At 40.5% G+C, this 27,709-nt stretch overlaps 5 protein-coding genes across 8 annotated transcripts in view; 3 read left to right on the top strand and 2 right to left on the bottom strand.

Annotated features, from left to right (window-relative positions):
* Positions 1-2,478: 2,478 nt before the first annotated feature.
* On the top strand, positions 2,479-3,963 carry LOC106083987 (large ribosomal subunit protein eL6). The gene is made up of 2 exons (XM_013247344.2): positions 2,479-2,648; positions 3,111-3,963. Exons 1-2 carry the CDS (start codon positions 2,538-2,540, stop codon positions 3,786-3,788), a joined length of 789 nt encoding a protein of 262 aa, XP_013102798.1. The 5' UTR covers positions 2,479-2,537; the 3' UTR covers positions 3,789-3,963.
* A 5,646-nt stretch (positions 3,964-9,609) lies between these two features.
* On the bottom strand, positions 9,610-11,830 carry LOC106083986 (acyl-coenzyme A thioesterase 9, mitochondrial). Its single transcript, XM_013247342.2, has 4 exons — positions 11,524-11,830; positions 11,382-11,452; positions 11,061-11,308; positions 9,610-11,003 (listed from the first exon to the last, which is right to left on the bottom strand). Exons 1-4 carry the CDS (start codon positions 11,625-11,627, stop codon positions 10,083-10,085), a joined length of 1,344 nt encoding a protein of 447 aa, XP_013102796.2. The 5' UTR covers positions 11,628-11,830; the 3' UTR covers positions 9,610-10,082.
* Positions 11,831-13,535: 1,705 nt separating this feature from the next.
* Positions 13,536-14,816, top strand: LOC106083989 (JNK1/MAPK8-associated membrane protein). Its single transcript, XM_013247346.2, has 5 exons — positions 13,536-13,849; positions 13,906-14,118; positions 14,179-14,345; positions 14,411-14,545; positions 14,613-14,816. The coding sequence occupies exons 1-5, from the start codon at positions 13,611-13,613 to the stop codon at positions 14,765-14,767; spliced, it is 909 nt and encodes a 302-aa protein (XP_013102800.1). The 5' UTR covers positions 13,536-13,610; the 3' UTR covers positions 14,768-14,816.
* Positions 14,817-19,203: 4,387 nt separating this feature from the next.
* On the bottom strand, positions 19,204-25,236 carry LOC106083991 (E3 ubiquitin-protein ligase HRD1). The gene is made up of 6 exons (XM_013247348.2): positions 24,844-25,236; positions 24,633-24,689; positions 24,344-24,532; positions 20,203-21,043; positions 19,907-20,142; positions 19,204-19,838 (listed from the first exon to the last, which is right to left on the bottom strand). The coding sequence occupies exons 1-6, from the start codon at positions 24,967-24,969 to the stop codon at positions 19,314-19,316; spliced, it is 1,974 nt and encodes a 657-aa protein (XP_013102802.2). The 5' UTR covers positions 24,970-25,236; the 3' UTR covers positions 19,204-19,313.
* A 728-nt stretch (positions 25,237-25,964) lies between these two features.
* LOC106086246 (probable ubiquitin carboxyl-terminal hydrolase FAF) overlaps positions 25,965-27,709 on the top strand; it is a 59,566-nt gene continuing 57,821 nt past the window's right edge. For 3 of the 4 annotated variants that reach the window (XM_059363650.1, XM_059363656.1, XM_059363654.1), the window contains exon 1: positions 25,965-26,062. The gene's annotated coding sequence lies outside the window, so the exon portion shown is untranslated. The other variant, XM_059363653.1, reaches the window with a different exon arrangement.

Here is a 27,709-nt window from a genome sequence, read left to right as displayed (position 1 = left end):
ATCTAGGAAAAATCATAGCAATTTTAACAGAACACATTGAGCTAAGTACACACATGTCTGTCAATGACATTAGAAAAGTTGATATATATCGCTGGTGTCGTGGAATTGAAGCCGCAGAAGATAGACGGTTATCATTTTCTAAACCAATGTCCAGCCTCACGCCATAGTAGAAATAAGATACTGGGGTTTCTTTTCTCTTTCAGGCATTGGAGGAGTTAAGAGAACTGGATCCTGAAGTATTGAAATCCTTTGTCCTAACTTCAAAGCCAAAACTTAATCAGTTCAATATAGTATATCTTTCAAATAAACCTATTAGTATTCTGAATCGGTCTCAGTGCCAGAACTTTGATCGCACCCGTAATCCTTCAGCATTCCGAGTTCCCTTTTCCCACGTGAAACCTTTGAAACACTGCTCCGATTCCGACCAAATAGACTAATTCTACACTTCCTACCCTACACGTGCATTCCAGTTTCATCCCTCTGTAGTCCTCCTTCAGCATAGTTTCGAATTGAAGACTTTGCCCAGATAGTGAGCTCTCAAGCACGAAGAATTTTTTAGTCACTGTGACGTATGATCAAGTGATTGATCCGGCATGTGGTAGCTCTGGCCACCACACAGGCTAGAACATTGAGGTCCGATCTGTGTGGTGTTCAACGTTGTCACGCGCGTCCACAGGCTGCGGATGGTGGAGTGTTCCATGCGGAGTGGCTGCAGCGGCAGTCGCGAGTTATCAGTGGTATCGAGCGGAGAGTCTCAATTCGAGACCAACCGGGCACCGGCTCTTGCACAAATACTGAGTGCCTATGATGCTCTATATTACAAGAAGAGTTCTTGCCGCCTTTAAATAACCAGGCGTATGTCCATAGTGGCATGGGGCGGATCAATATCTGCATCATCTTTTCAACCTAAATAACCAATAGCCACCTTGTTCCCGGGGCGATCGGTCCTTTCGGTCCGGAACGAGCTTGCTCACCTAGGGGAGCTTAAAGAGGGTTGCCACCTCCACATGAAAATGTGGCTACAACAACAACAACATCACGTGATTTTGTTTGGATCTCGCTAACGTATCACGTGACCCAACAACGTACACCTCAAATATAAACCAACATCTCTAAGGAGACGTGACGTACATCTATAACAGAAACCAACAAATGCTACAAGGCTCTAAACAATTGTTGTTTGAATTTTTAGCTTTGTAAAACTGCGGGCTTTTGACCAGCCAATTTTCCCCCAAATTATTGGGTTGCCCAAAAAGTAATTGCGGATTTTTTAAAAGACAGTAAATGCATTTTTAATAAAACTTAGAATGAACTTTAATCAAATATACTTTTTTTCTAAAGCAAGCCAAAAGTAACAGCTGGTAACTGACAGAAGAAAGAATGCAATTACAGAATCACAAGCTGTGAAAAAATTTGTCAACGCCGACTATATGAAAAATCCGCAATTACTTTTTGGGCAACCCAATAATATAAAATGAAACAATTTTATTTAAATAATTCTCATTCGATAACTTTATGCCAATGAAAAAGGCATTGGATACCTCTTTCTTAAAATGGGCTTGAAATTGTCAAAGACGGCTTTATATCTGGATATTTTTCTGCCCATTCCTTTTGAATGGGTTAAATGATAATTCTTCTAGTTTCGCGACTGCAATCCCTACTGCATGAGAATATACTGAACACAGCCGCAGACAGCATTGCCATCAATGATTTATGTAGCCATGAACATAATTATAACGGCAAGGTTACGTATCATAACACCACTGGACTTTGGTATACCCAAGATATATTCATTTACTGGTAGAGGCAGTTGCCCAATAAAAAAATATTGAGTGCACTATCTGTCAAAATCAGTGTTACTAGATCGCGCCATTTTTCATTGTTTGTTGTGTTACGATTCTTAACTATAATACACACAACCAAATTTGTGTGCGTGTGTGCGCATACGTTTGCATACAGGAGCAGAGTATATTCGAGAAAGAAGGGAAGAGAAAGAGAATGCAAACAAAAAGTAGATATCTCAATGTCGTCAAACTTGCTGTTAACTGCTGTTCGCGTGAGACCAACTTTTTTAATCCGCGTTGTAGCATAGTCTTATTCAGTATTAGTGATAATCAACCCTTTTCTATTTTCCTTTGCAATAGATTCTGATCTTCTTTGTCATATTTCGAGCCTTTTGAAACTACATACCGCTGTGTGCACAATCCTCAATTGAAGTTTAAAAATATAATATTTTTGCAGTTGTAACTTCCTATTTGCCTTAATAAACTGCACATTTTAAGTGAACCAGATTGTTTTATTTTCCAATTCGCTTTCTTCTCCCAATCAACCATTAAATTAACTTATATATCAACTTTTTGTCGTTCCTTAATGCGTTATATACGCTAAAATACAACCCACACTAATTACACAACATTATTATGCTGGCAATGCTGCTGTCAAACTGTCATTTCTTTTACATTTTTTATCTGGCAACGCCTTGTACATAACCTTCCTTTTCACCATAATTTCTGTGCGGTGTACACGTGTTTTCCGATATGGCACCCGTCGAAAAAGCTAAAAAAGCCACAAAATCGGGCAAGAAAGTTGCCAAACATCCATTAAACACTTACCTCCATGGCGGTGTATTGCGTTACTCCAAGAGCCAGGTAAAAAATCTTGAAATTTCGTTAAGAAAATGCCGATTCCAATGTTTGAGGAAAAGCCATTAGTGTGTGCGTGTGTCTGACAAGGGAACAATTTTATGAAAAAGTGTTTTATGGAACTGTCAAGGTGTAAATAAATGTGGAAATAATTACATGTGCGGTAAAAAGGAAATTCCGAATTGAATCATCTATTGATTGCTCTATTTTTTGCTATAATTCTTAATCCATACCATAGTTTTGTGAATAATGTGTATCCAGCATTTGATATTTACCACAAAAATAAACGTGAAGAAGAAGAACACACATCATGGCTTCCGAAAACTTGGCAACTGGCATGTGTGAATAATTAAAAAATGTTTTTTTTGATATATTTTTTTCACACTTACCTTTTTTGGGTGTTTTGTTTACATTTTAATCTTTGTTTTGGTTGTGTCTTATGCTTACTTTTTTTTTGCTCTCTTACAGATGTACAAACGCCGTGCTCAATGGCGTTTGAAGGGAACCAAGCGTCCAGTGGTCAAAACCATTAAGAAGGACATCAAGCAAGTAAAGAAAATCGGTGGCCCTAAGAACGGAGGTGAACGTACCGTCTACCTTAACAAGCCCAAGGCCAACTTCCCAACCAAGCGTTTCGTGAACAAGCGTCCCTCCAAGGCTACCTTCAACACACACAAGCGCAATGTTCGCTCCAACTTGCAACCTGGTACCGTTTTGATCTTGTTGGCTGGTCGTCATCAAGGCAAGCGCGTTATTTTGTTGAAATCGTTGAACTCTGGCCTTTTGTTGGTCACTGGTCCTTTCTGCCTGAACTCCTGCCCATTGCGTCGCGTTTCTCAACGTTATGTTATCGGCACCTCCACCAAAGTCAATTTGGGTGACTACAAAGTACCACAAAACTTGGACGATGCCTACTTCCGTCGCTTGAAGATCAACAAGCAAAAGAAGAGCGGCGAAGGTGATATTTTCGCCACCAAGAAGGAACGTTTCGTGCCCAACGAACAACGCAAGAAGGACCAAAAGGAAGTAGATACCGCTGTTCTTAAGGCCATTAAGGCTCATCCCGATGGTAAATTCGTCGCCAAATACTTGAAGAGCATGTTCGCCTTGCACTCTTCCCAATACCCTCATCGCATGAAGTTCTAAATTATTGTTGAAATTTAGAATTTCATTAAGTGGAGATGTATTTTTAACGATTGAGAGAAGAAGAAATTAATTCTTTTTTTTATTGTAATTTACCAAGTAAATGAAAATGGACAAAAAACATGCTTTTTGTAAAATAAAGACAATTTACAAAATCACCCAAAAAAATTGGAAAATATTTCTTTTGTTTTGTCTTTTTTTTTGGGAAGGAAACAGAAATTAATAGTGGAAGTAAGGCCAAGAGTAGTCATAATATCAAAGGAAATTATTTGAATGGGTCGATTATGGGCAGTTGAATTGCCGTCTGACAAGACAACCAACGATGTAACGTAAGTCAATCTTTTGTCGTTTGACGCCCTTAATACTGTTTTGGTATTTCGGCAGAATGAAAAATGTAAACAACACATAATTCTCTCCATTGACCATCTAACAATCCGACTTCATAATCTCTGAGCACATAATGTAAATCAATCAAAGGAAATTATGTTGCAGATATTCCGAGGCATCATTAACGCAGTAGCCAGTCATAGTCCCAAGTCGGTCATACCCAATGTATCGCCACAGGCGGCGGAACTGGAGGAGTTTCCTACTGACCCTGGAATTAGCGAACTGAATCAGGAAATCTGTTGGTTAACATAGGTGGAGTATATGGCTAGAATACTTGTTGTAGCAGTTTGTTATACACTGAGGCGGCATCTACTGCCGAGGAGGAACTCCATCGGGTCAACTCGGTACGTACAACCGGCTGCCATGGGATTGTAGCCGGTATTGGTAAGCTTTGGTCTACTGTCATGTCTCTCTCGAACCTCGAAAAAAGAGATGACAGTTTCCCAGTCATTTTTGGTGACTTAGAAGAGCCGAAGAAGTGCGCCAGGTGGTCAAATGATTTAGCATCTTGAAAGTTTTAGCGCGAAAGAGGAGCTATTCATCGCATACGGGATCTCCGAGCCGTTGAACAACCCTCATAATTTTGAAAATTGAAAATCATTCGCAGCGAGATGGTGCTGGGCACCGATAAAGGGAAGGCGAACCTGAATTAGATGTCTCCGGATACACTTACAGTTTCCGATGTCTGGAAAATGAACAAAGTGTACATGCTACTGAAGCCCGAAAAGGTTTCGAGGAAGAAAGAATGGTAAGACCGGTTTCGTTTTCTTTCACCAGACGCTTGAAGCAATCCCTTGTCTAAGAACTTCCAAGTGCTGACAGCCAGAATGGATTTTGTTTATTTCATAGCAGACGGATGCTTGTACACTATCGCTGCACATATTAACCGAGATCTTAACGTGGTCAGTTCAAGTCATAGAACGATATTCGTGTACCCCACATGGCATTCAGTGCCGCCTGATTGTGACATACATAGGTACATGATGACAGTCCGATCAGACAGCAACTTCTGCATCGAAATCGCTTTCAGGACAGCTGAAGTGTCTTCCAAACAGTTCGTTCAGAAGCATATGCGATTCCAAGGAATTCAATAAATACAGTCGTTGTTGTTGTAGCAGTGTGTTAAACACTGAGGCGGCAGCCCTTTCCAATGAAGAAATCCATCGGGTCAATCCGGTACGTAAAACCGGCTGCCATGGGATTGAATACAGTTGTTGTTGTTGAAGACACATTTTCATGTGGAGGTAGCAATCCTCGTCAAGCTCGTTCCAGTCCAAAGAACCGATAGCCGCGGAAACAGGGTGGTAATTTAAAGGCGCCAATAACTCGCCTTGTCATATCGTATTTGTGCAAGAGCTGGTGCCGCCCGACAACTCACTGAGATTATCCGCTCGGCACTGGTGATTGTCCGCTACTGCCGTTGCAGCTACTCCGTATGTGGCATTCTACTATTCGCAACCTGTATCTCGCATCTAAACTTCTCGTGACAGCAATGAACACCACACAGATCGGACCTCAATGTTACAGCCTGTGTGGTGCTCACAGCTATCCCGTGCCGGGGTTGTTATAACAGTATGTTGTGTTCCATCTTTCGTTTGTTTGATTCTGTTGCGTTTCCAGATTCAGGAACTCTGCGACTAAGATGGGATGCGTCCAGAGAGATCTGAGTCTGAGTCGTGTGGGTCTGGACTTAGTGCCCGCCTACAGGTTGCACTTATTCATTAATAGGAAAAACAGCTAGACCCAAAAAAGGCGGGGCCCCGCAGCCCAAAGATATCTTTCCGGGAAAAGGACGTCTAACCCGTTAACATGATCGTTGTTGTAGCCACTTTTGCATGTAGAGGTGGGGATCCCCAGTAAGCTTTTATTATTTAAAGGCCCCAATTACTCGCCTTGCCATGTCAAGGATCATAGGCACTCAGTACTTAAGCAAGATCCGGTGCCACCCGGCCACTCACTGAGGCTTCCACTAGATACCACTGATTGTCCGCGACTGCAGTTGCAGCTACTCCATATGGAGCAATCCACTATACACAACCTGTGGACCCGTCCGATTGTACTCAGCTGAGCTTCTCGTGGTGACATTGAACATTCCGCACAAGTCCGGTCTGTGTAGTGTTCTTTGCTGTTACGAGAAGCTTAACTGCGAGCTACCGGACTCGTCCGCAGGTTGCGGATAGTGGAATGCTCCATACGGAGCAGCTGCAACGGCAGCGATCGATTCTTTGGACCGAAACGAGCTTGCTGACCTACAGGAGCTTGATGAGGATTCACATGAAAATGTGGTTACAACAACAACAACGTAGAACACTAGACAAACCGCAGCTTAGAGATCAAATGCGTATAGTGCTCATAGTTATGCTAAGCCGGGACCACTGATTGTCTTCGACTGTAGTTGCAATTCCTCCGTATGGAACATTCTACTGTCCGCAACCTATGGGCGCACCTGGTAGCTCCCAGCTAAGCTTCTCGTGATAACAAAGAACACAACACAGATTGATCTTAAAGTTCCAGCCTGTGTGGTACTCATAGTTATACCGTACCGGGACTCCCAAGGTAAATGACCTTTCTTAATGACAAATTACCAAAGTTTAGAAAATGCCAGTTTCCCGACGCCTTCAGTCTAAGGGTGGTCTTCGTTGACGCTAATCAAACATAAGGAGCAAAGTACTAACATTGATCATGGCATTAAACGCCTCTCTGGGAGCACTGCTCTTTGCTCCAAAGATTAGCAATGCAGTGGTACCTTGTAACTTCTCATGATACAGCGGAAGGCACAGTTCTTCAGAACCCGATACCACACCACATAGGGAGAATTAGCCGAACCACCGCCAAAATAATCCATTTTAGCTCCCTCCATTTAGCGTCCTATTTTCAATGAAGTTACAATAGGAAAAGATCACCCAAGGAGTTATCAGGCAATGTCCCGCCCTGTGGATTTGTAGAGTTTAAACGAATTCAACGCCCAGACTAACTTCCCCTTCGTTATCATGTCCTCAACCACGGACAGTGCCTCATCACTGTGCTGTATCAAAGGGACATCGATGTCTGATACAGCACAGGACGCATCTGGTAGCTCCCAGGGAAGTGCTTTGCAGCCAGAAGCTTGAGCGTAAAAGAGCGACACTACGTCCGTATTCACTTAGAATGCTCCCTTTGCGGAACCTGGAGGACTCATTAATTTCTCTCAGGGCACTAAACTCACGATACTGCGTAGGGCAAAGTTGTTCAGAGCCCAATGCCGCACCACATTAGGAGTATTAGCTGAACCACCACCAAAACAATACATTGCACCGTCTCTGGCTTAAGACCCCAGCTCCTTAACATAGAGTTACGACAGGAGAAGATTACTCAAGCCATCATTGGGCAATGTCTCGTTGCGTCGACTTGTAGAGTTTAAACGAACTCACCGTTGAGACTAACTTGACTTTCGTTGTCATGTCTTCAACCACGGACAGTGCCTCATCATCGGGAGGGGACATCGATATCATCCAGATACGTCGACCCTACGTCTACGTCTGAACACCCAGGGAAGTGTTTCGTAGCCAATAGCTTGAGCGATACTACATTCGTATTCACTTAGAATGCTCCTAATGGATCCCGGATCATTAGAGAGCACCCTTCGGAACCTGAAGGAGAACGTTAATGAGTCCAACTTCCTTCTTCCGCCCTCTTGAACAACTTCAACACGCTCTTGTACTTATATACGGGAAAATGAGAAGACCACGAGAAGGCTTTAAAATAGGGCGAATAAAAACAAGCTGCGTGCGGATTTGGACCTGTACAAGGAAACCCTAAATATGTACAAGAGCGAGTTGAAAGTCGTCCATGATTGCGGAAGAGGGAAGTTAATGACAACTTTAGTTTCCGCAGGGTGCTCTCTAAGGATTCGGGAGCCATTGGGAGCATTCCGAGTGAATACGAACGTAGTGTCGCTCTGCGGCGCTTGAGCTATTGGCTACGAAGCACTTCCCTGAGTGCTCAGACGTAGACGTTGGGTCGACGTATCTGGATGGTATCGATGTCCCCACAGTGACGAAGCACTATCCGTGGTTGAAGACATGACAACGAAAGTCAAGTTAGTCACGACGGTGAGTTCGTTTAAACTCTACATGTCGACGGAACGGGGCATTGTCCAATGATTGCTTGAGTGATCTTCCCGATGTCGTAACTCTATGTTAAGGAGCTAGAGTCTTAGGTCAGAGATGGTAAAATCTATTGTTTTGTCGGTGGTTCGTCTAATACTACCAATGTAGTGTGGCATTGGGCTCTGAAACCCTTTGCCCTCCGCAGTATCAAGAGAAAGTACAGCTGAGGTACATATCTCTAGAGCAAAGATAAGTGCCCCGAGAGAAAGTTAATGAGTCCTGCAGATTCCGCAGAGGGCTCTCTAAGAGTCCGAGAACCATTGGGATCATTCTGAGTGAATACGGACGTAGTGTCGCTCTGGGACACTCGAGCTTCTAACTGCAAAGCACTTCCCTGGGACATCGATATCCCTCAATCCCATGGCAGCCGGTTATACGTACAGGATTGACCCGATAGGTTTCTTCATTGGCAAGGGCTGCCACCTCAGTGTTTAACACACTGCTACAACAACAACCACAACATCGATATCCCTCAGATACAGCACAGTGATGAGACACGGTCCATGGTTCAGGACATGATAAAGAAAGGCAAGTTAGTCTGGGCGATGAATTCGTTTGAACTCTACAAATCCACGGGACGAGACATTATAACTCCTTGGGTGATCTTCTCCTATCGTAACTTCATTGTTGGCAGAAGAAACAAGGTCCTCAAGACTTGGCAAGGGCTGCCGCCTCAGTGTTTAACACACTGCTACAACAACAACCACAACAGGGATATCCCTCAGATACAGCACAGTGATAAGGCACGGTCCGTGGTTGAGGACATGATAACGAAAGGGAAGTTAGTCTGGGCGTTGAATTCGTTTAAACTCTACAAATCCACGGGACAAGACATTGCCTGATAACTCCTTGGGTGATGTTCTACTATCGTAACTTCATAGTTGGCAGAAGAAACAAGGTCCTTACGACACTTTCCGGCAGCATTCTGTGTGCTAACAGAGAACCCTTGTTGAATAGTGAACTATGCAGCGCCAGTGTGGATTCGGCAACTTAGAAACACGCCGTGGTGTAATATTCAGACCTGACAGTCTGCTTCCTCAGTTCTAATGTAGACCACCTTCATCAGGAGGCGTATCTTTGCTTTCTTTCTTTGCTGTGTGAAAACTCAATTGTATGTTGTCCAAGCACTATCTATTGGGTCAAAGGTCAAGTTGAGACAATTTCTGAACAAATAGAACATTTTTAGAAAACAATGTAACTTTTTTAACTTTTTTTTGTGTTTCAACCAATTTTGCTATAATATACCTGGCGCTGTCCCAACAAGTATCCCCATTAAAATCTCAAAGCGATTTACATGATTCCATTAGATTTGTATTTTAGTAACAATCATTTTTCGAACATTTGGTTTGCAATTAGGTTATTACATTAGTTAAACCATTAAGTACCTTCTCTTAAAGAGAAAAATAAGAAAATAATATCGATTTTTATAATTTATACAAAATAAATTCTGGTGTGGCAAACATACATACAGTAAACTAAATTCCTATTTATTTTAATAGCTTCCATATGTGGCTAATTTACATTGGAACATTTACTACACATTAATGAATCGGAATTAAGACATGAGTAAATTTTTCTAGACATCTTTCAAGTTTCATATTCAAACAAAATAAATAAATTTTAATACCAATTACAAAAAAAAAAACAAGATTCGACAAGGATTAATACTTTTACTGCTTCTCATAAAGGTTTGTTGTAATATCAATGTGTGTGTGTGTGTGTATGTGTTTGTTTAGCAAAGTAACTTTAGCCTTTAAATGGCCTATTCCAAACCCAAAGCATATTTGAATTTACGACGTCCTTGAATGTACCACATGGTTTCATGATATGATCTGGGCAAAACTTCTGGTACTTCATCCTGTGCCGCAAAGGTGTAGTAGAACACATTCGAAGTCAATTGGTCTCCCGTACCGGAATCAATAACATCGGCCACTGTCATCATTTGCACATAATTCACCTCGGTATACACCACATAGGCGGTCATCTTTATAAAGGAGTTCACACTTACAGGTTTCTCGAAACTAATGTCACAAATGTGTTCCAGTTTAGGACGACTTTTACAATAGAGATTTGCACCCACCCAGCTTATCTCCAAGGCATTGCGCATTAGAAAGCCGCCAAAAACCTTATTGTGAGCATTGCGATTTTCCGGAAATGAAGCCATAGTATTGGTCACCGATGAATCCGACATCCAACGGCAATTGGGCGGTAGAACTCGTACATTTAGTTCCATGGTAGTTTGTGGTGTTGTCCTTTTGTACAGGTCATACATAAGCGATTGCTCATAATCATTTGGCTCGCACTTAAATATGGAAGATGCTTGCAAAAGTTGCCTACGTTTTTTACGCAATACACCGCCATCTAAAATTTTCTTTTCCTCTTCATTGGCCGGTTCAATGGGATTTACCGGTGAAGCACTTGTGTTGGTGGCATTACGTGCGGCCATAAGGAACAAAGCTCTGGTGATTTTATGCCAAACTCCGCCTTCCATTTGCTCTAGCCAAACAACAATTTCCATGGAACTTTTGCCCACCCAGGATACATGGCCAGACAAACGTATATCCTCGGTGGCCTTTGTTCGGAAATCGCTGAATGTTATCTTATCTACCAGTATAGTGACAAATGTATAGGGAAGAGGCACATTTTCCGGAAGATTGTTCATCTTAACATGTTGATGACAAACCTGCAAAAGTTTAAAGTACATAAATATGTTCTTCTGTATTACTATGGTCTGACATACCCACACTGCAAACATATCCATGTCTTCCATTAAGCGTCCCATGCGTACATGACCCAAAAAGGCTACATACTTATCTTGCAGAGATTTATCAGAGGACAATGGTAGAATGGCCGAGGTGAAAGAATCTTGCATAGAACGTGGCACCAAGTCACTCAGTTTAGGTTCATATTTAAGCAGGTGTTCTCTATGTTTTGGTATTGGTGTATAACCTTGCTCCAAACCCAAGCGTTCCATTATTTTGGTCTTCACTAAAAATAGCCCAAGAATATAATTGATTACTAGCTATAGTATAAATATACCAGTTTCCTTATCACATCTTACCCTCTGCCATTGTGCCGGCATACGATGGATCGGATTGTCCATGTTGTAAGCCCACATTTCGCCTAGTCAGCCTAAAATAAGCACGAGATTTTCCATTTGATGTATATGTAGGTTTGAATGGCAATGAGACCTTCTCACTTACACAGAAAAACCCGATGAGCAAATAGCATGATTTTGCAAATTTGTTATATTTCCAGGTCTTAACGAAAAACTAACACTGGCTTTCACTATATTTTTTAACATCATGCTGTTACAAATATCAACTGGAAACTGTTTTGCCCCTGATTTAATCTAAAATCAACCTCCTTATCTTGTCACTAATTTCTGCAAACACGCTTCAGACACCTCCCTCAGTATGTATGCATACTATTTTATTTACTATATTTAAACTTTAATGACGCAATGGTTTTCGCGTATAAACAATAACAGGGCAGAAGGGCAGAATTGTTGTGGAATGCAAATTCCCCTGATTCAACAGCTGATTGTGTGGACGGCACTTAGTACTAGTTTTATCAACCGTTCTAAATCATATACCATAGGGCAATTTCCAAAATCGATAACATGTCTGCAATCTCATGGCAGTCGGTTCCATATACCAGATTGACGAGGTGCAATGAACACCGGTCGGGGGCTCCTGCCTCAACGTACTTATGTTTCGCCTTTTTTCGTCATGGGAGAGGCACATGCCGGAGTGCCTGCTCCGTACGCAACTGGTCCATGCCGTAATTGTAGAAAACTCCGGCCCTTGCTTCTGCTCAAGGTTCACTAATAGAAGGTTGGGTCACTTTCGAAAATATATTGTTGGTGTTTGATCGAACAGGCACTCCGGCATCCTGGATTCTGTTAATGGCGAAACTATAAAAGGTGGTCTCATTTGTACAACAACCACAAATCATATGGTGCAATCCGGCATCTTGCCATCAAGCTGATCGTCGTTTTGCCAGCACACGCAAACAAATTTGTGTGCGTGCATGAGCAGAGAATATGCGATAAAGAAGATAACAACAAAGAGAATCCAAAAATCTGACATCTTAGTACTGTCAAACCCGGCCGGCTGATAACAGTTGCTCGCGTGAGACCGCCTTATTAATTCCGCCTTGCCTTTACACCTTCTGCATATTTCATTGAACTTTGAGAGAGAATTGCTGTGTTTAGTTTTATTTGTTTCCAGTGCAATGTTCTGGTTAAAATATATCTGCTACGTTGTCTTGCATACTATCGATAACATGCGATATCCGATAATAATTGCTGTTTTATTTTAGTAATAGCGCAAATCACCACTAATCGTTGTTTTTGTAACCAAATTTACATGTGGAGGTGGCCATCCTCGTCCAACTCCTATGGGTGACCAAGCTCCTTCTGGTCCAAAGGACCGATCGCCGCGGGAACACGGTGGCCCTAAGTTATTCAAAAGCGAAAATAGCTTGCCTTGTCGCCTCAAAGCTCCAACCCGGGTGGTGTTGGAGCTTTTCGTTTCTTATCATCTGTTATTATATTATCATGTAATCGATAACTTACCAGTACAATTTTGCATTGATATTTTAACCAGATCATCTGACTTCCATCGGATAGGACCAAAATAAAACAAGGCAAATATTAACTGATGAACTCTGTGGCCAATGCTATGTCTTCTTACTAATCTTATATTTTAAATATACAATTAATTAACTTATAACAATAACCGATAAATCGAGATTTGCATTATAAATACCGGCTGTTAACAGCCAGCCACTTAGTTGTTTTCTTGGCAGACAGTGCACTTCGCGAGAAAAACTTCCCTCAGCTATTTACGGTACACTACTCATGATACAAAGCAATAAAATATGGAGTGCCGGTGTGGACTCGCTAGCTGAAGGACACAAAGTGGAATAACAATCGGACCTGTCAGAATGCTTCCTGCCCATCAAGAGCATGGCGTGAGTTTGGTATGGGTCTCATATTATTTTCTGTTACCCCCAGGATGCAGTTATAAGGTGAGGTCATGCGAAGAGCTGAGTACAATTTTTTTTATTTTTGTTTTGATTTTCGTTGGGGGTAGATTTTTGTTGTTTAAAATGGCGAGTCGACTTTAAAGTCCACTTCGATTTTGTTAAGGACTAAAAGTAGTCTTTCGATTAATCGATAATGTGAAAGTCGTGCTTTGGAATCCCTACATCAACAACAATCAGCTGTTGGTAAACAATACTGTTTTGCTAAAAAAAATGGAAAAGTGCTAGGTATTAAGGGTCAATGATTATGTCGTCCCTCTTGGAACGTTGTCCTGGACAATATTGTGGTCGTATTCAACTGGAAAATGGCTGGAGCGATTGCGGACCCTGCCCGCGCGGCTATCGAGTTAATGAAAGTTATGCATGTACACGATGTGAAGATGAGTTAGACTCGTATTCATGGTTTTACTTGGGATTTATGGCAATGCTGCCTCTAATGATGCATTGTTTCTTTATTGATTTAGATGCCAAGGACAGAAAGTGTGTATGTTTTGCAGAATAATGACATGTGAATTAAACCCTTTTCTATCGTTTAGATTTTCTCGTAAACAATTGATCTTAACCGCCTGTGCATTGATTGAAGTTACCATTTCGGCTATTGTATGCATCTTGCTGGTGGAACCTTTGGGGGAATTTCGTTTATTTTCGTGTCCAGTTCGCAAATTTTCGGACTGGTATACACTTTTCTACAATCCCACACCGAATTACGAAAAATCGTTACATTGTACCCAGGAAGCTGTATATCCATTGTAAAGTATAGCATGTTTTTTGAGAGACTTTTATAACTGTATTATTCTGTTTAATTGCAGGCAAACCATTGTTTTGGTTTTCTACTTTCTTTGTTTTGTTGCAATGTTCGTTACACGTCCCATGGTCAATACATTGCTGGAGGTGAGAGGTAAAGCACCAATCTATGCTGCACTTTACTTTTTGCCCTTGTTAGTTTTTATTCATGCCCTGGCCTGTGGTCTTATATGTAAGTATGATTGTTGTATTTTTAAATCAAAATTTATATAAACATACCAATCCCTTCATATTTAGATTATGCTTTCCCATATATGAGTATAGCCATATCTATGATTTCGAATGCTATACACTACTCCATGAAATTGGATCAATCGTTTAAAGCGTTGGTTAAGTCTTCTTTAATGGAAATAAAAAATTTTGTTATCATATGTAAGTTGTGGCATAAATAGCTTAAGCACATGAGGATATTATTGCACTAACCATCTACAATTTCTAGGCATTCAATGGCTTCTTTTAGCATATGGTATTATAGCCCTAGGACACCATTACGCACTTCTCTTTTTGGTGCCTTTTCCTTCAATATTTTATATATTTACCGTACGTTTCACAGATCCAGCCGAGTTTAGAGAGGTTGAGTCGCGAGCTAATTAAAACTGAAAAATCAAACAAAAACTGAGACACAGGAGAAAAAAAAAACAACAGCTTTTGTTCTCAATAAAATTAGTGATAATGATTTACCACGAAGAAAACAAAAGGACTTTGCCTGAAATAGAATTCTGCAGCACATACTATGTTTTGATTAATTTATCCAACATACTCTTTTTTTATTCTTTACAATATTCTAGACATCATCAAGCTCCTGAATGTCCAGGGCTAATTGATTAGAAAAAGCATTTAATGCAAAGTACAGTAGCATAACTTGTCATATAAATTCTGAAAAGATAATTGATTTCGTACTTATAATTAAACATTTCGATCTACGATCTTGTTGGAGACCGCTATTTAAACGTTCAATACAGTTTCCAAATTCTGATTCTGGAATACTTATGAATACCTGATCATCATCTGCTTTCATATGGATTCTGGAATTCTTATTTTGAGAAGGTTAGTAAATACTGTACAAAATGGATCCCAATTAGACCATTGAGGTACTCTTCTTTCTGTCACTGCTGGATATAACGATGTGTCATTTTGGTGTGCTCTATATTTCACTTTTCCCCTAAAAAGAAGTTATTATCACATGAACAAAAAGTCAAAATTGATTCCATGTGGTGAAAAATTCTTTGGTTTTATATAAAAAATCTTGAAACGGCCTCTTGGCCGAGGGGCGCCTCCTAATACTTGGAGAGCGCGTACACATAAATTTTTCGGGTTAGTCGTGTTTCTATAATGCTGGCTGCAGATAGTAATGTCAATAACACATACATGCATAAAAGTGATTACCAACAACATCACATACAACGAAATAAATATCATCACAAGATAGGCCTTCATTAGCGATGTATTACTGGTTGTTGCTGTTGTAACCACAGGATGGCCATTGGATATAAAAAGGCACCAATAACTCGCCTTGTCCTATCGAGCATCATAGGCACTCAGTATTTGTGGAAGAGGCGGTGCCCCCCGGCCTCTCACAGAGACTCTCCGCTCGACACTGCTGAGTGTCCGCGACTGCCGTTGCAGCTACTCCGTATGGAGCTTTCAAATATCCGCAACCTGTTGACGCGCCCGGTAGCTCGCAGCTAAGCTTCTCGTAACAGCAATGAACACCACACAGATTCGAACTCAATGTTTCAGCCTGTGTGGTGCTCACAACTATAGTAGTACACAAGCCATTGTATATAGCACATAAGGACCTCAATGGGTTACTAATCTCACAACTAGATCACGCGAGCGACAACTTAAGCGGTTGAAAATTGCGAGTTCTGCGAGAGGAAAAATTATAAGTTATCTTAGCTATTAGGAATGAAGAATCGATTAGACCCAGTAATTAATTTAATGATAATTAATGTCCTTAAAATTAAACGTCTTCTTTCAAGTGTCGGAAGTTCAATCAACAGTAAACGACTTCTGTAAGACGGAAGTAATTCCGATGGGTTCCAGGCCGGGTAAAGCGAAAATCGGAAATTGAATCAAAACTGATTCGATTCTATCAGAGTAGTAATTGTAAAATGGGCTCCATATGACGCACCCTTATTCCAATATAGGGCGAACTAAGCTAACAAATAACATAAGGATCGTTGAACTATTAAGACCAACGTTTTTATGAAACCTAGGCTTTCTAACGCAAAAAGCGAAGTGTAGATGAAACTGTAATCTGGGGTCTAAGATAACGCCTAAAAGAATCAACAAATTCTTGTTTCTACGAGCCGATGAAGAAATCCTAAAGTGTTGGTTGGGATCTTAACCAAAAAACAATTTCCTACATTTATTCACATAAGGGACATTGATGGGAGAATATAGATAAATAGTACTGCAAGTAAGTTGAGTCCACAAGTGAGTTGGCATGCTTTACATCATCGGCATACATTAGTATTTTAGAAAAACGAATAACATCAGGAAGGTTGTTAAGACAAAGAACAAAAAGTAATGCAACCAAGGGAATTCCCTGTGGTACACCAGAAGAAACAACGATATCCTTTGAAAAAAAAAAACTTCTTAAGCAGTACTCTCTGGGTATGGCCCTAAAGTAGAATGATATACAGTCTAGAAGATGCGTTGGATAACCCATAACATTGACATTAAGAAGCAGAAGCCTGTGTATCACAAAAGCTTTGCTAAAATCTGTATGAGGAAATCAATTTTGCGATACACCGGGATAACGAAGCTCGATTTCCAAAAGCGTGGGATGTGTACCATATGCAGTGAGTAATCAAATAATCTAGTGAGAGACAAATAAAGTTCAGCTTTGTTGATACGTTCGCGTATGTCTGCTTCTGATCCCCCTCCTTTTTTATTTTGCTGACCAGATGCTCAAAGCAATGCGCAAAGAGGCATATATCATTCGCGTAGTCGATGTCTCCATGAAAGTCATTTATACCCCAGCTTCTTTAGAAGAAGCTCCAGCAAAGAAGTTTTTAGAAGGCAAACACGGTGGTACACGCAAACCGGGAAGACCAAAAGCCCGATGGAATGGATCAAGTGGTGGGAGACACCTCGAAACTTGGTATCAGAGATTTAAGAATGAAAGCAGGAGTTCGAGGCGCTTGGAAAGCTGTTCCACGTTCGGTTAGTGGAACAAATGTTCTGTCATAGCCAATTAAAGTACATACATAGCATAGTTACACGTATTAAAATACAGCGGCTGCGTTGCCGCAGGGCGACACCTCTTTTGAGGAGAAGTTTTTACATGGCAAAGTTTCTTACAAATGTCGCCAGCATTAGGAGGGGGTATTCACCGCTGACAATTTTTTGATGGTCTCGCCACGATTCGAACCCAGGCATTCAGCGTTATAGGCGGACATGCCAACCTTTGCGTTGCGGTGGCCTTCAAGTTTAATTTTAGAAAGGTTTTTCAAAATTTCGTAGGCGCACATGAAAATGTTGATTTTTGCCACCTGTTTCCTCTGTTATCGCCACTGTGCGATGATCTGGTAAAATACTACCGGATGCACTGACCATATCGATGACTGCATAATTCAGCTCTTCTCTGCTGTGCTTCCTTGCCACTTCAGCGTAAGAGGGCGGCTCCTTACCTGTGGCTGTGTCGCCCTTTTGGAAGTCACAATTCTCCATGAGGACTCGGGGCCATAAGCGCTTCCTTCGTTCCCATTACGATTTTGTCTTCACCCTCAGGACACTGTCTGCAATCTCCATAACGGGAGGGCTGGCTTGGTCTTCCCAGAGTACTTTAAGGCGGGGAAATCTTTTTCTTCTTCAGCGTCTTAACAGTGTTATGCTCTTCGGGTCATGTGATTGTCTTTCCAGCTTCAGTAGAAGTGTCTGGAATGTCCGTTCTGTCCCTTTCGACCTTCTGTTCTTTCACCCGATTACACTGCCAGTGCATTCGTCGTCGTGTCCCGGATAACTTGCTCGGCCTTCTTGTGACCTTAGCAAAACCCTCGCTCACTACTGCCGTCATCCCGCTGTGCTTATCTCCCAATTCGTCTGCTTTGATTGTTTCATTGACACTGTCGCTATATGAATCGGAAAAACCACCTTTACCTTAAAGCTGGGGACGAACTGCGCATCCCTCTGGTTGGATTCACACCCTGTTTTCATCAAAACCTACTAGAAAACTATTGGGTTGCCCAAAAAGTAATTGCGGATTTTTCATATAGTCGGCGTTGACAAATTTTTTCACAGCTTGTGACTCTGTAATTGCATTCTTTCTTCTGTCAGTTATCAGCTGTTACTTTTAGCTTGCTTTAGAAAAAAGTTTAAAAAAAGTATATTTGATTAAAGTTCATTCTAAGTTTTATTAAAAATGCATTTACTTTCTTTTAAAAAATCCGCAATTACTTTTTGGGCAACCCAATACTTGTAATGATTCTTTTGGTTTTTGTGTATGTTTTGTTTGTTTTATTTAAATTCTAAATATAATTATAAATTATTTAAATACATGTACATTAATAATATATCTTCTTTATCATAGAATTCTTTTCCCATTTCTCTATATTTGTTGTGTGTTCCTTCAATTTGTGTTGGTTTTTTGCAATGTTTTTTTTTTGTTTGTTTTGTCTTCTTAGTTTTATACACAACATACATATGTTATCTACATACATAATATTGGTTTAAAATATATAATGTATCGTTTTTTTTATTCTTTATTTTAATTCTTTACTCAATCAATATTTTCATATTTTTGCAAAGAATCTTCTCGTTTTCACATTTTGCTCGCATTTTATTTATTTAAAATTCCAAGGAAATCATGAGATTAACAGGGGAAGTTAGGCAAAGTTTGTTAGGTGAGAAGGGAGCACTCAAAAACAAAAATAATGAAAATAGGAAAACAAAAAACACACACAGTTTCAACAAAAACGAAATTATTACAAGTTAGTTTTTGTTATAATAAAAATAGTACATTTTAATAGCAGAGTAGGGGTGAGGGGAGACTAAGAAAAATAAAGCGATAGAAAAAAATAGTGATTTTTATATGTATATATTTTCTTGTTATAAAAAACGTTTTCAGTCCACCTTCAAAATGTAAGAGTTAAGTTTACTATAGATCATATATAAAATTGAGCCTTAACATCCTTTATTCTGCAGACGTTTTGTTACGTTCTTCTAGAAATTTTAAGCGTCTCTTGCGTAGCTCGTTTATATGTTCCGTCGTACTGTCTATGACCGCCGTCAAGGGCGTTTCTGTTGCGCTAGCAGGAATTTGATCCTCATCATCACCCTCCACATCTTCAATGGTCACTTGATTGTGTTTGGCAACTGGAATTTCTGTAGTTTCTTCAGTTTTTGTTGGCGTTTTATTCAGTGCTGTTGTTAACGCTGCTGCAGCGGCCGCTGAAGTGGATGGTAATTCTTGGGATTCGCTATCAACGCTTGCTGGTTCCCTGGATGTTGTATTAACTGCATCTGCATTTAATGCTGTTGTTGCAGATGTTGAAGCTCTGGTTGCTTCATCAGTTGCACTGGTTGTAGCAGCTGTACCAGCAGCAGCTGGTGCTGCAGTCGTCGCAGTGTTTAAAGCTATGCTACGTGGAGCTACTATTTGATAGTTGTTCATTAAAACATTTGCTGCATCCAGCATTAATTGTATGTTACGCAAAAGCTGTAATGAGATGGTTGTAATGTTAGTGAAGATTTCTAAAATATATAACAGGTAAGCTGGAGACTAACCTTTATACGTTCTTCAACGTTTTTCCTTTCATTTCCTTCCATTTCCCTTAGTTCTTCATCGGTCAAAGTGGTTAGATCTGGTGGCATTGGTGGTGGTGGTACAGCATAAGGAGCCACAAACGGGAATGGAGGTGGCATCATAAATGGTGGCGGCACCATGGGTAGGCCACCAAAGTTTGGCAAACCATTTGCACCAGAGCCCACTAAATTTGGCAAAGTAGGCATAGACACACCAGCTAGCAATAATTAGGAAAATTAAAAAAAAAAATAAGAATATTTTTATTTTTCAAACTCACCATTAGCTGTAAAAGCACTAGGGCCTGACGCAGATGTTGCAGCTACATTTTCTGTTCCAGCCGTACTAGCTGCAGTATTTGTGGTGGTTGGTGCCTGTACATTGCCAGCGGCTGCAGCTGCCCCCGGTACAGCAGCTGCAGCGGGATTAGCAGCGTTTACATTGCCATTGTTTTCATCTTGTCTTGGTAAAGCTGTTGAATTGGTGGCCGGTGCTCTCAGTATATTTAAGCGACATGTTGGACAAGTTTGCTGGCGTTGGAACCATGATCGCAAACACGTTGTATGGAATATATGACCACATGGCAATTTCTTTGAGTGATTAACCATATCTTCTCTGCAAATAATGCAAATATTGTCCGATAATCTCAACTCTTCGGGTGTAGCATCCGGATACAAAGTGTTCATGTTGCGTATGGCTCTTCGTGACATAATGACATCACTTAGGGCCTTCTTAAAGTTGCGTATGGTAAAGAACATTGGTCGGAATACGAACATTGGCAGGGCATAGAATTTCGCCATAATCACCACAAACAAAACGTACAATATAACCTTGATGAAACCAATAAAGAGTTCGGTGTACAATAAGAACACTGCTTTATTCTCCCATGGCGTGTCAGTACGCATTTCGGCGGCATGTAGCACATATTTAATAGCTGTGCTGGCCACCACAGTAAGCAATATGGCATATTCAAAGCCAAACACCAATTGTACACTGGGACCACGAGCCAGTGCAGAATTGTAAGCATGCATGAGCAGCATGTAGTCCAGAGAGCCCAACACCATCAATAGGCTGGCAACACGTATGTGAAATAGCCAGCCAAGGACAGGTGAACGTTCCATCTAAGAAATAAAAAACAAATAAACAAAAACGTTAGTTATAATCAATGTGGAAATACAAAAGGAAATTTGCCTATGAACATTCAATGAGTGCTGTCCGATTCAAGTTTAAGCTCCAAGATAGCTGAGTCCGACTGAGGTATGCCTCTGTGCGACACCTTTTAAGGGAGAAGTTTTTACATGGTGTCTATGCATGGCATAGTAGCTCACAAATGTCAACAGTATTTGGAGGGGATAACCGCCGCTGAGAAATTTTATCTGATTTTTCTCGCCATGATTAGAACCCAGGCGTTCAGCGTCATAGGTTGACTAGCTTACCTTTGCGCTTCGGTGGCCTTCATTATGGAAATAAGAATTTTTAAAATTAGCATAACGATAAAAAAGGACATCCCGGTAGCCTAGTTGGTGGTGTGCTCGTGCGGGGATCGTTGATTATATTGCCACCAGAGGCCTGGTTGTTGTTTTTGTAGCAGTTTATTGTGTTCTATCTTTCGTCTGCTTGATTCTGTTGAGTGTCAAGACCCAGGAACTCTGCGACTAAGATGGGGTGCGTCCACAGGGATCTGGGTCTGAGTCGAGTGGGTCTGGCCGGGCAATTAAACAGGTGTATCGTGCGGTCCCTGGTTACAATCGAGACATACATCTTGCACGTCGGCATCAATCCTTGCTCTGTAGGAGTTGAGACGGCTGCATCTGCCGGAATGTAATTGAGCCAGAACTACTCTGGTTTACCGGGGGAGGTCAATCTCTTCTGGTGCAATGGGAGGCGATCGTTCTCCAAGGATAACATTCACCCGGTAGCCATTTCCCGCATCTGCTACCGTGACTGCATGAATGTTGTCTAGACCTGCTTGACATGCCGCCTGATCTAGAGGTTCTCACTTGTAGCGCTGAACCTCACGCTCTAGATCATGAAGATCTACCTTAAGGCTTCTGGGGGGTGGATATCTATCCACAAGATGATGATTTGGATGGTCTCTGCGATAACAGCCCAAAAGGTATTGCTTAGACTGCGTGTAGTTATGTCTTCGCACTGGTAGGATCTTTGTCTCCTAATGGAGGTGGTCCACATGAGAAATGAGGAGACAGCCCGTCACAGTTCGGATTGCGGCATTCTGACAGATCTGAATATTATTCCACTGCGTGTCACAAAGTTGAAGAGACCACACTGGCGCTGCATCACAGACCGGCCAATTGCTTTGTACGTGGTCAACAAGGTTTTTTTGTTTGCACCCCAAGTGCTGCCAGCAAGTGACTTGAGGACCTTGTTTCTACTTTAGACTTTATCGCAAATTTCTGTGGCATGTGAGGAGAATGTGTAAGAACTGGCAAATGTGACGCCAAGTATTTTGGGACACTTGATGGTCGGAATCATTTCTCCATCGACCATCACAGTCAGCTCAGTATTCACCTCACGCGTGTTTGTAGTGAACAATGTGGCTGAAGATTTGGTGGCATATATCTTCAGATTTCTTGGAGCGAAATATGAGGCAAGTTCGTTGAGGGAGACGTTCAACCTATCGCAGATGTCAACAATGAGTGGGGGGCCTGATGCCATGATCGTACAATCGTCTGCATATGATACGATCTCTATGCCGTCTGGAGGGGGTGGACTGGAGAATAGGTAGGGGTTAAACAGTGCCTGAAATATCACCCCACCTTGGGGAACTCCCTGTTTCATGTCGTGTATATTGCCGCACGAAAGTAGTCGAAGGGGTCGCATAGTCTGACGACGAGGATGCCTATGGCGACGACCTGTGACCCACTGTTGACTATGTTCGCACAGCACCTTGCAACTTATTCCGTGCGGTTATACACCCGCATTGACGTAAGAACAAAGCAAGATTGTGCGGATAAGGCACTGCTTGGAGACCATTTCAATTGAATTGCAAGAATGATACACTTCCCGGCTCTGGCCTAGTAATATTGGGGCTGGAGTGTTGCTGTTGCGTTAATTGCCGTATGGGAGTAGTCGGATAGGTCGCATAGTCTGACGGCGAGGACGCCGATGGTGACGACCTGTGACCCACTGTTGACTATGTTCGCACAACATCTTGCAATTTATACCGTGCGGCTATACTCCCGTACTGACGTAAGGCCAAAGCAAGATCGTGCATTCCGGGATTTCCCTCTCCCATTAAGAAAAAAGGACGAACGCTTACACTGAGGCGGCTGCCCTTGCCAATGAAAAACTCCATCGGGTCAATCCCGTACGTGCAACCGGTTGCTATTGGATTGCTGTTCCTGCGGAGGACACCGTTGTCAGAGCCCGATTCTATACCAGATATTCATAGGTGAGAATTGGTCAAACCACCGCAAAAATGCGGGATAATATAATCAGAGAGATTGTACACAAAATTGGAACATGTGCAGTAGTAGAGGATTATTTGGGAAAGCAATGGTCATTTCTTAAATCCTAAAAACTGATTCAGAAGGAAATTCTCTCAGGTAATTGTATCGCCACTATTCCCCTATGATTTTGTGAGTACTTTCCAAGTTTGTGGATTTCGGATATCGTAACACTTTGATGTTCCCATTAATTGATATGAATGTATTCAAGTTCATTTTTTTCTAATTGCAGAGTTCTTCAGCTAGTACAAACTGCAATAATGGGATACTATATGCGTTTTATGCATGCACCGCCATCACCCCATCGCTTAAATGCCTAATTTACCTAACATTCTATTAACTATGCTTAATAAGTCACATATGTCGCCAGCATTATTGAGGGGATACCCCCGTAAAATGTTTGTGAAGTTCTCGCTACAACTCGAAGTAATTCTAACCTACGCACCACCACAGCAATTTTTATCTCGAGTTTGGCCCAATGTTGTTGTTGTTGTAGCAGTGTGTTGTACACTGAGGCGGCAGCCCTTGCCGATGAAAGACTCCATCGTGCCAATCCAGTACGTACAACCGGCTGCCATGGGATTGTGGCTCAATGATAATTGATCTAGTATGTTTCTCATTTTAAATTAGAACAACTAATGTTTGAGTGGTATTTTTGCACATTTCTGATCTTCATAACAGATGATTTCATAATTAGCGATTATGTGTTTGTGAGGACAGATGTCCATCACATATTATACTCAAATAAGCAAATGTAAATAAACAAATTTAGAATGGCATGAAAAACATTATTCTCGTTAATATGACAAATATTCACAACCACAGTCAAATCTAATTTGAAAGTCGCAGAATTAAACTGATAACATCACCTGACTTTATTTGAATACAAAACTTCCCAAAATTCAAGAAGAAATATAAATGTATATCAATGATGTTTTTTTTATAAATACTTACAAAATCAACACGTTCCTCGGCCAACCAATGGAATGATTTGAGAAACAGCAAAACGGTAAACAGTGCCACAAATCTAGGATTGAAGTCATCGCGAAACACGGTAAAAGCCAAGCAAGTTTCAGTAAGAGCATACCAAAATCGTTCTAACAAATGCTCAAATTCAGCTGCACGTAAGGTACCCAAAAAAATCTATAAGGAGGAAAAACAAATGCAGACATTAATATTTATTAATTAAAACTCTGGATATTGCCAAATGCCAGCTATTAGATGGGGGCATTCGGAAACTTACCTTCCGCAACAATTTACCAAACATAAAAACAATTGCGAAAAACTGTATGTAAATCACCTAAAACGAAATCGAAACAATATTTTGAAACAATGAGGTCATCTCGCAATATGTGTGTTGTTATATATGAAACACCCGCCACCCACTTGTCATGGCCCTAGACTTGTTCGACGACTGCAACAATATACCCCCGTAAATGTCTTTAGGTACTTACCGCCATGGATGCATTGGATTTAGTGATGTACACCACCGCTGGATAGAATTGCTTTTTTTGATACCAAGCATTTCCAATGACCGTACTGGTCAATGCCATACATATGGTCGAAAGCAAGAGCTGCATTATGGTACTGTTGTTTATTCGCACAGCCCAATTGCTGATCGACACCAGAAAAATGTTAATCTTGCCTTCTTCACTTTTTTTCACCAGGCAAAAATGTTTCTATAACAAACATATATTGGATATCCTTTAGTTATCTCCAATGCGGATGATGTTATTTTGGATTTTAAAGGCGACATACGACATAAAGTTTAACTAAATTTTTCGTTTTGTCGGAAAATAAAATATATATTTTTTTTATAGACCACGTACCCCAGAGTAGTAAATCGGTAATCGACTTTGATTTTCATTTAACAATCGGTTATTTATAGCACTAATCGATTATTTTATGGCACCTTTTAATAACAAAAATCGATAAATTGAAATAAGGGTAAATAAACATTTTATTGAAATTTATCTATTCTTTATAATATTTAGATTTTGGTTTTTTCATAATTTTTAGCACAAAAAAAATATTTTGATTAATAACTGCAGTATATTTATAATAATAAAATCCTAAAGAATAACGGCTTTGGAAAGAAGAATCGTTTTGCTTAACATTTGCTGTGTTTTATTTTAGTCCAATCCAGTGCAAGTCAGGTGTTCTGGACAGAATATGTTATCAATAACTTACCAGTACAACCTTGCAATGATATTTTATCCAGAATATCTGACGTGCAATATATAGAACTAAAATAGAAAGCGGCAAATGCATGGTATCAAACCTGACTTGCTGACAAATGCAGTATTCTATTGTAGTAGTATATAATCCAAATCGCTATTAATCGGATATTATTATCTGTAATGGCATGATACGAATCAGAAAAATATAGATTTCAATGTAATTAAATCATGCTATGTAAACTATCAAATCTCTATGTGTAAACCCTCCATTAGTTATGGCAATTAAATTGGTTAAGGAAATCTACTCTTGATTACCAGCTACTATTGTGCTAAGTAATCGAAGAAAATGGTCTGGGTATCAAGTAGCCGTTAAATAATGAGTACTTTTCAGCACTCGAATTTTTGCAAATTCAATCTAAGCAGCACGGCAAAACGCAATTTTTGGGATTTTTAATAAGAAAAAGTCAAATATTTAGTGTTTTAAAAAGAAAAAGTAAGGAAATATAAGCACCTTTACGTCGCTGACTGAAAGTTTTTGCATGAAAATCGTTTTAAGAACATAAGAAATTAAGTTGAATACATAAAAATTCTAGTAGCAAAGATTTGCAATCGACGACAAAGGAAAAAAGGTGAATGAAGTAATCAAGGAGGCAGAGATGAAGCTATCATTTCAATAAACTTAAAACGAAATGCAAAAAGGTCGCCATTTTGTCTGAGCCCTTAATCGAGTTTTATAAAACAATAATTTGAAAAATATAATTTTTATACATATATAAGTATATATGACATAAAATAACTCGCAAAAATATATGCGAGCATAGCCAGCAAATGTAAATAAGAACATAGAGAAACGAAAAAATCCGAACAAGAAACCGTGTAAATCATACATTCGAAAACGCGAAAGAGAATCGAGAGCGAGAGAACGTGCAAGTGATGCGAAAATGTTAACAATTGTACTTAAAGTTCGTTCGGCGGACATAAGTAAGGTACTCTGTTGTGTATTATTTTGTACTTTTTTTTATAAGAATTTCTACATTTTTATGTAATTTATTTATCATTTAACTTTTAATTCAGATTAGTAGGATAATTGGTACCTTTTTCACATGAGTATTCTAGTTTAGCATGAAATGTGCTTGATGGTCAGAATTTTCGCAAATGTGTTGGATTTCCAATTGAAGAAGAAGAATCAAAGGAAAATAGCATGTGGATATAAATTTTCCATGAATACAAATTGCAAATTTTGCCCATGAACATTCCACTAAGGAACAAGGGCTAACTTCTCACATATCAATGAGTGCAGTCCGATTCAAGTTTAAGCTCAATGATAAGGGGCCTCCTTTTTATAGCTGAGTCGAAACGGCATGCCGCAGTGCGACACCTCTTTGTAGAGAAGTTTTACATGACATTTTTTCTGATGATCATAGGCGGACATGCTAACCTCTGCGCTACGGTGGCCTCCGTGAATACAAAGTGAATGATATTTAGGAAACCATCTTAACTCATTCTCACTTCATATTAGTTTGATGCGTAAAATTTGTCCATAAACATTCTATTAAGGAACTGAGGCAAACTTCTCACAAATCAATGAGTGCTGTTCTATTCAATTTAAGCTCAATGAAAAGAGACCTCCTTTTTATAGCCGAGCCCGACAGCGTACCGCAGAACGATACCTCTTTGGAGAGAAGTTTTTACATGGCAAAGTACCTCACAAATGTCGCCAGCATTAGGAGAGGATAACCACCGCTGAAAATTTTTCTAATATTCCTGCCAGGATTCGAACCCAGGTGTACAGCGTCATAGGCGGACATACTAACCTCTGCGCTACGGTGACCTCCAGATGCGTAAATTTCAGAAAAATCATGCAAACCCTAAATATAAATATGAAATAAACGACACTGTAGTCATCTTGGAACAAGGCACTTATTCAAGGGTGGTGGCGATACACGCCAATCTCCCTTAGGTCGGTCCAGTACAATGGACCGATGGCCGCGGGAACTGAGTGGCCATTGTTTATCTAAACGCGCCAATACCTCGCCTTGTCATATCAAGCATCATTGGGTTTTTGTTGAGACTCCGCTCGATACCGTTGATTGTCCGCGATAACCGTTGCACCTACTCCGTATGGAGCATTTTACGATCC

This window comes from Stomoxys calcitrans, chromosome 2, assembly GCF_963082655.1.
Source record: "Stomoxys calcitrans chromosome 2, idStoCalc2.1, whole genome shotgun sequence".
Lineage (NCBI taxonomy): Eukaryota > Metazoa > Arthropoda > Insecta > Diptera > Muscidae > Stomoxys > Stomoxys calcitrans.
Note: the sequence above shows the minus strand (reverse complement) of the source record. Positions and strands in the feature narration are given on the sequence as shown.

Excerpts from the sequence above, each read along its gene's own strand:
- LOC106083987 (XM_013247344.2), top strand. The coding sequence starts at position 2,538 with ATGGCACCCGTCGAAAAAGCTAAAAAAGCCACAAAATCGGGCAAGAAA. Across the intron at positions 2,649-3,110 it reads TGCGTTACTCCAAGAGCCAG|ATGTACAAACGCCGTGCTCA; the intron begins GTAAAAAATCTT and ends GCTCTCTTACAG.
- LOC106083986 (XM_013247342.2), bottom strand. The coding sequence starts at position 11,627 with ATGATGTTAAAAAATATAGTGAAAGCCAGTGTTAGTTTTTCGTTAAGA. Across the intron at positions 11,453-11,523 it reads TGCTCATCGGGTTTTTCTGT|GCTGACTAGGCGAAATGTGG; the intron begins GTAAGTGAGAAG and ends TGCTTATTTTAG. Across the intron at positions 11,004-11,060 it reads TGGATATGTTTGCAGTGTGG|GTTTGTCATCAACATGTTAA; the intron begins GTATGTCAGACC and ends AAACTTTTGCAG.
- LOC106083989 (XM_013247346.2), top strand. The coding sequence starts at position 13,611 with ATGATTATGTCGTCCCTCTTGGAACGTTGTCCTGGACAATATTGTGGT. Across the intron at positions 14,119-14,178 it reads CAGGAAGCTGTATATCCATT|GCAAACCATTGTTTTGGTTT; the intron begins GTAAAGTATAGC and ends GTTTAATTGCAG. Across the intron at positions 14,546-14,612 it reads AAAAAATTTTGTTATCATAT|GCATTCAATGGCTTCTTTTA; the intron begins GTAAGTTGTGGC and ends TACAATTTCTAG.
- LOC106083991 (XM_013247348.2), bottom strand. The coding sequence starts at position 24,969 with ATGCAGCTCTTGCTTTCGACCATATGTATGGCATTGACCAGTACGGTC. Across the intron at positions 24,690-24,843 it reads AATCCAATGCATCCATGGCG|GTGATTTACATACAGTTTTT; the intron begins GTAAGTACCTAA and ends ATTTCGTTTTAG. Across the intron at positions 19,839-19,906 it reads ACGTTGAAGAACGTATAAAG|CTTTTGCGTAACATACAATT; the intron begins GTTAGTCTCCAG and ends ATCTCATTACAG.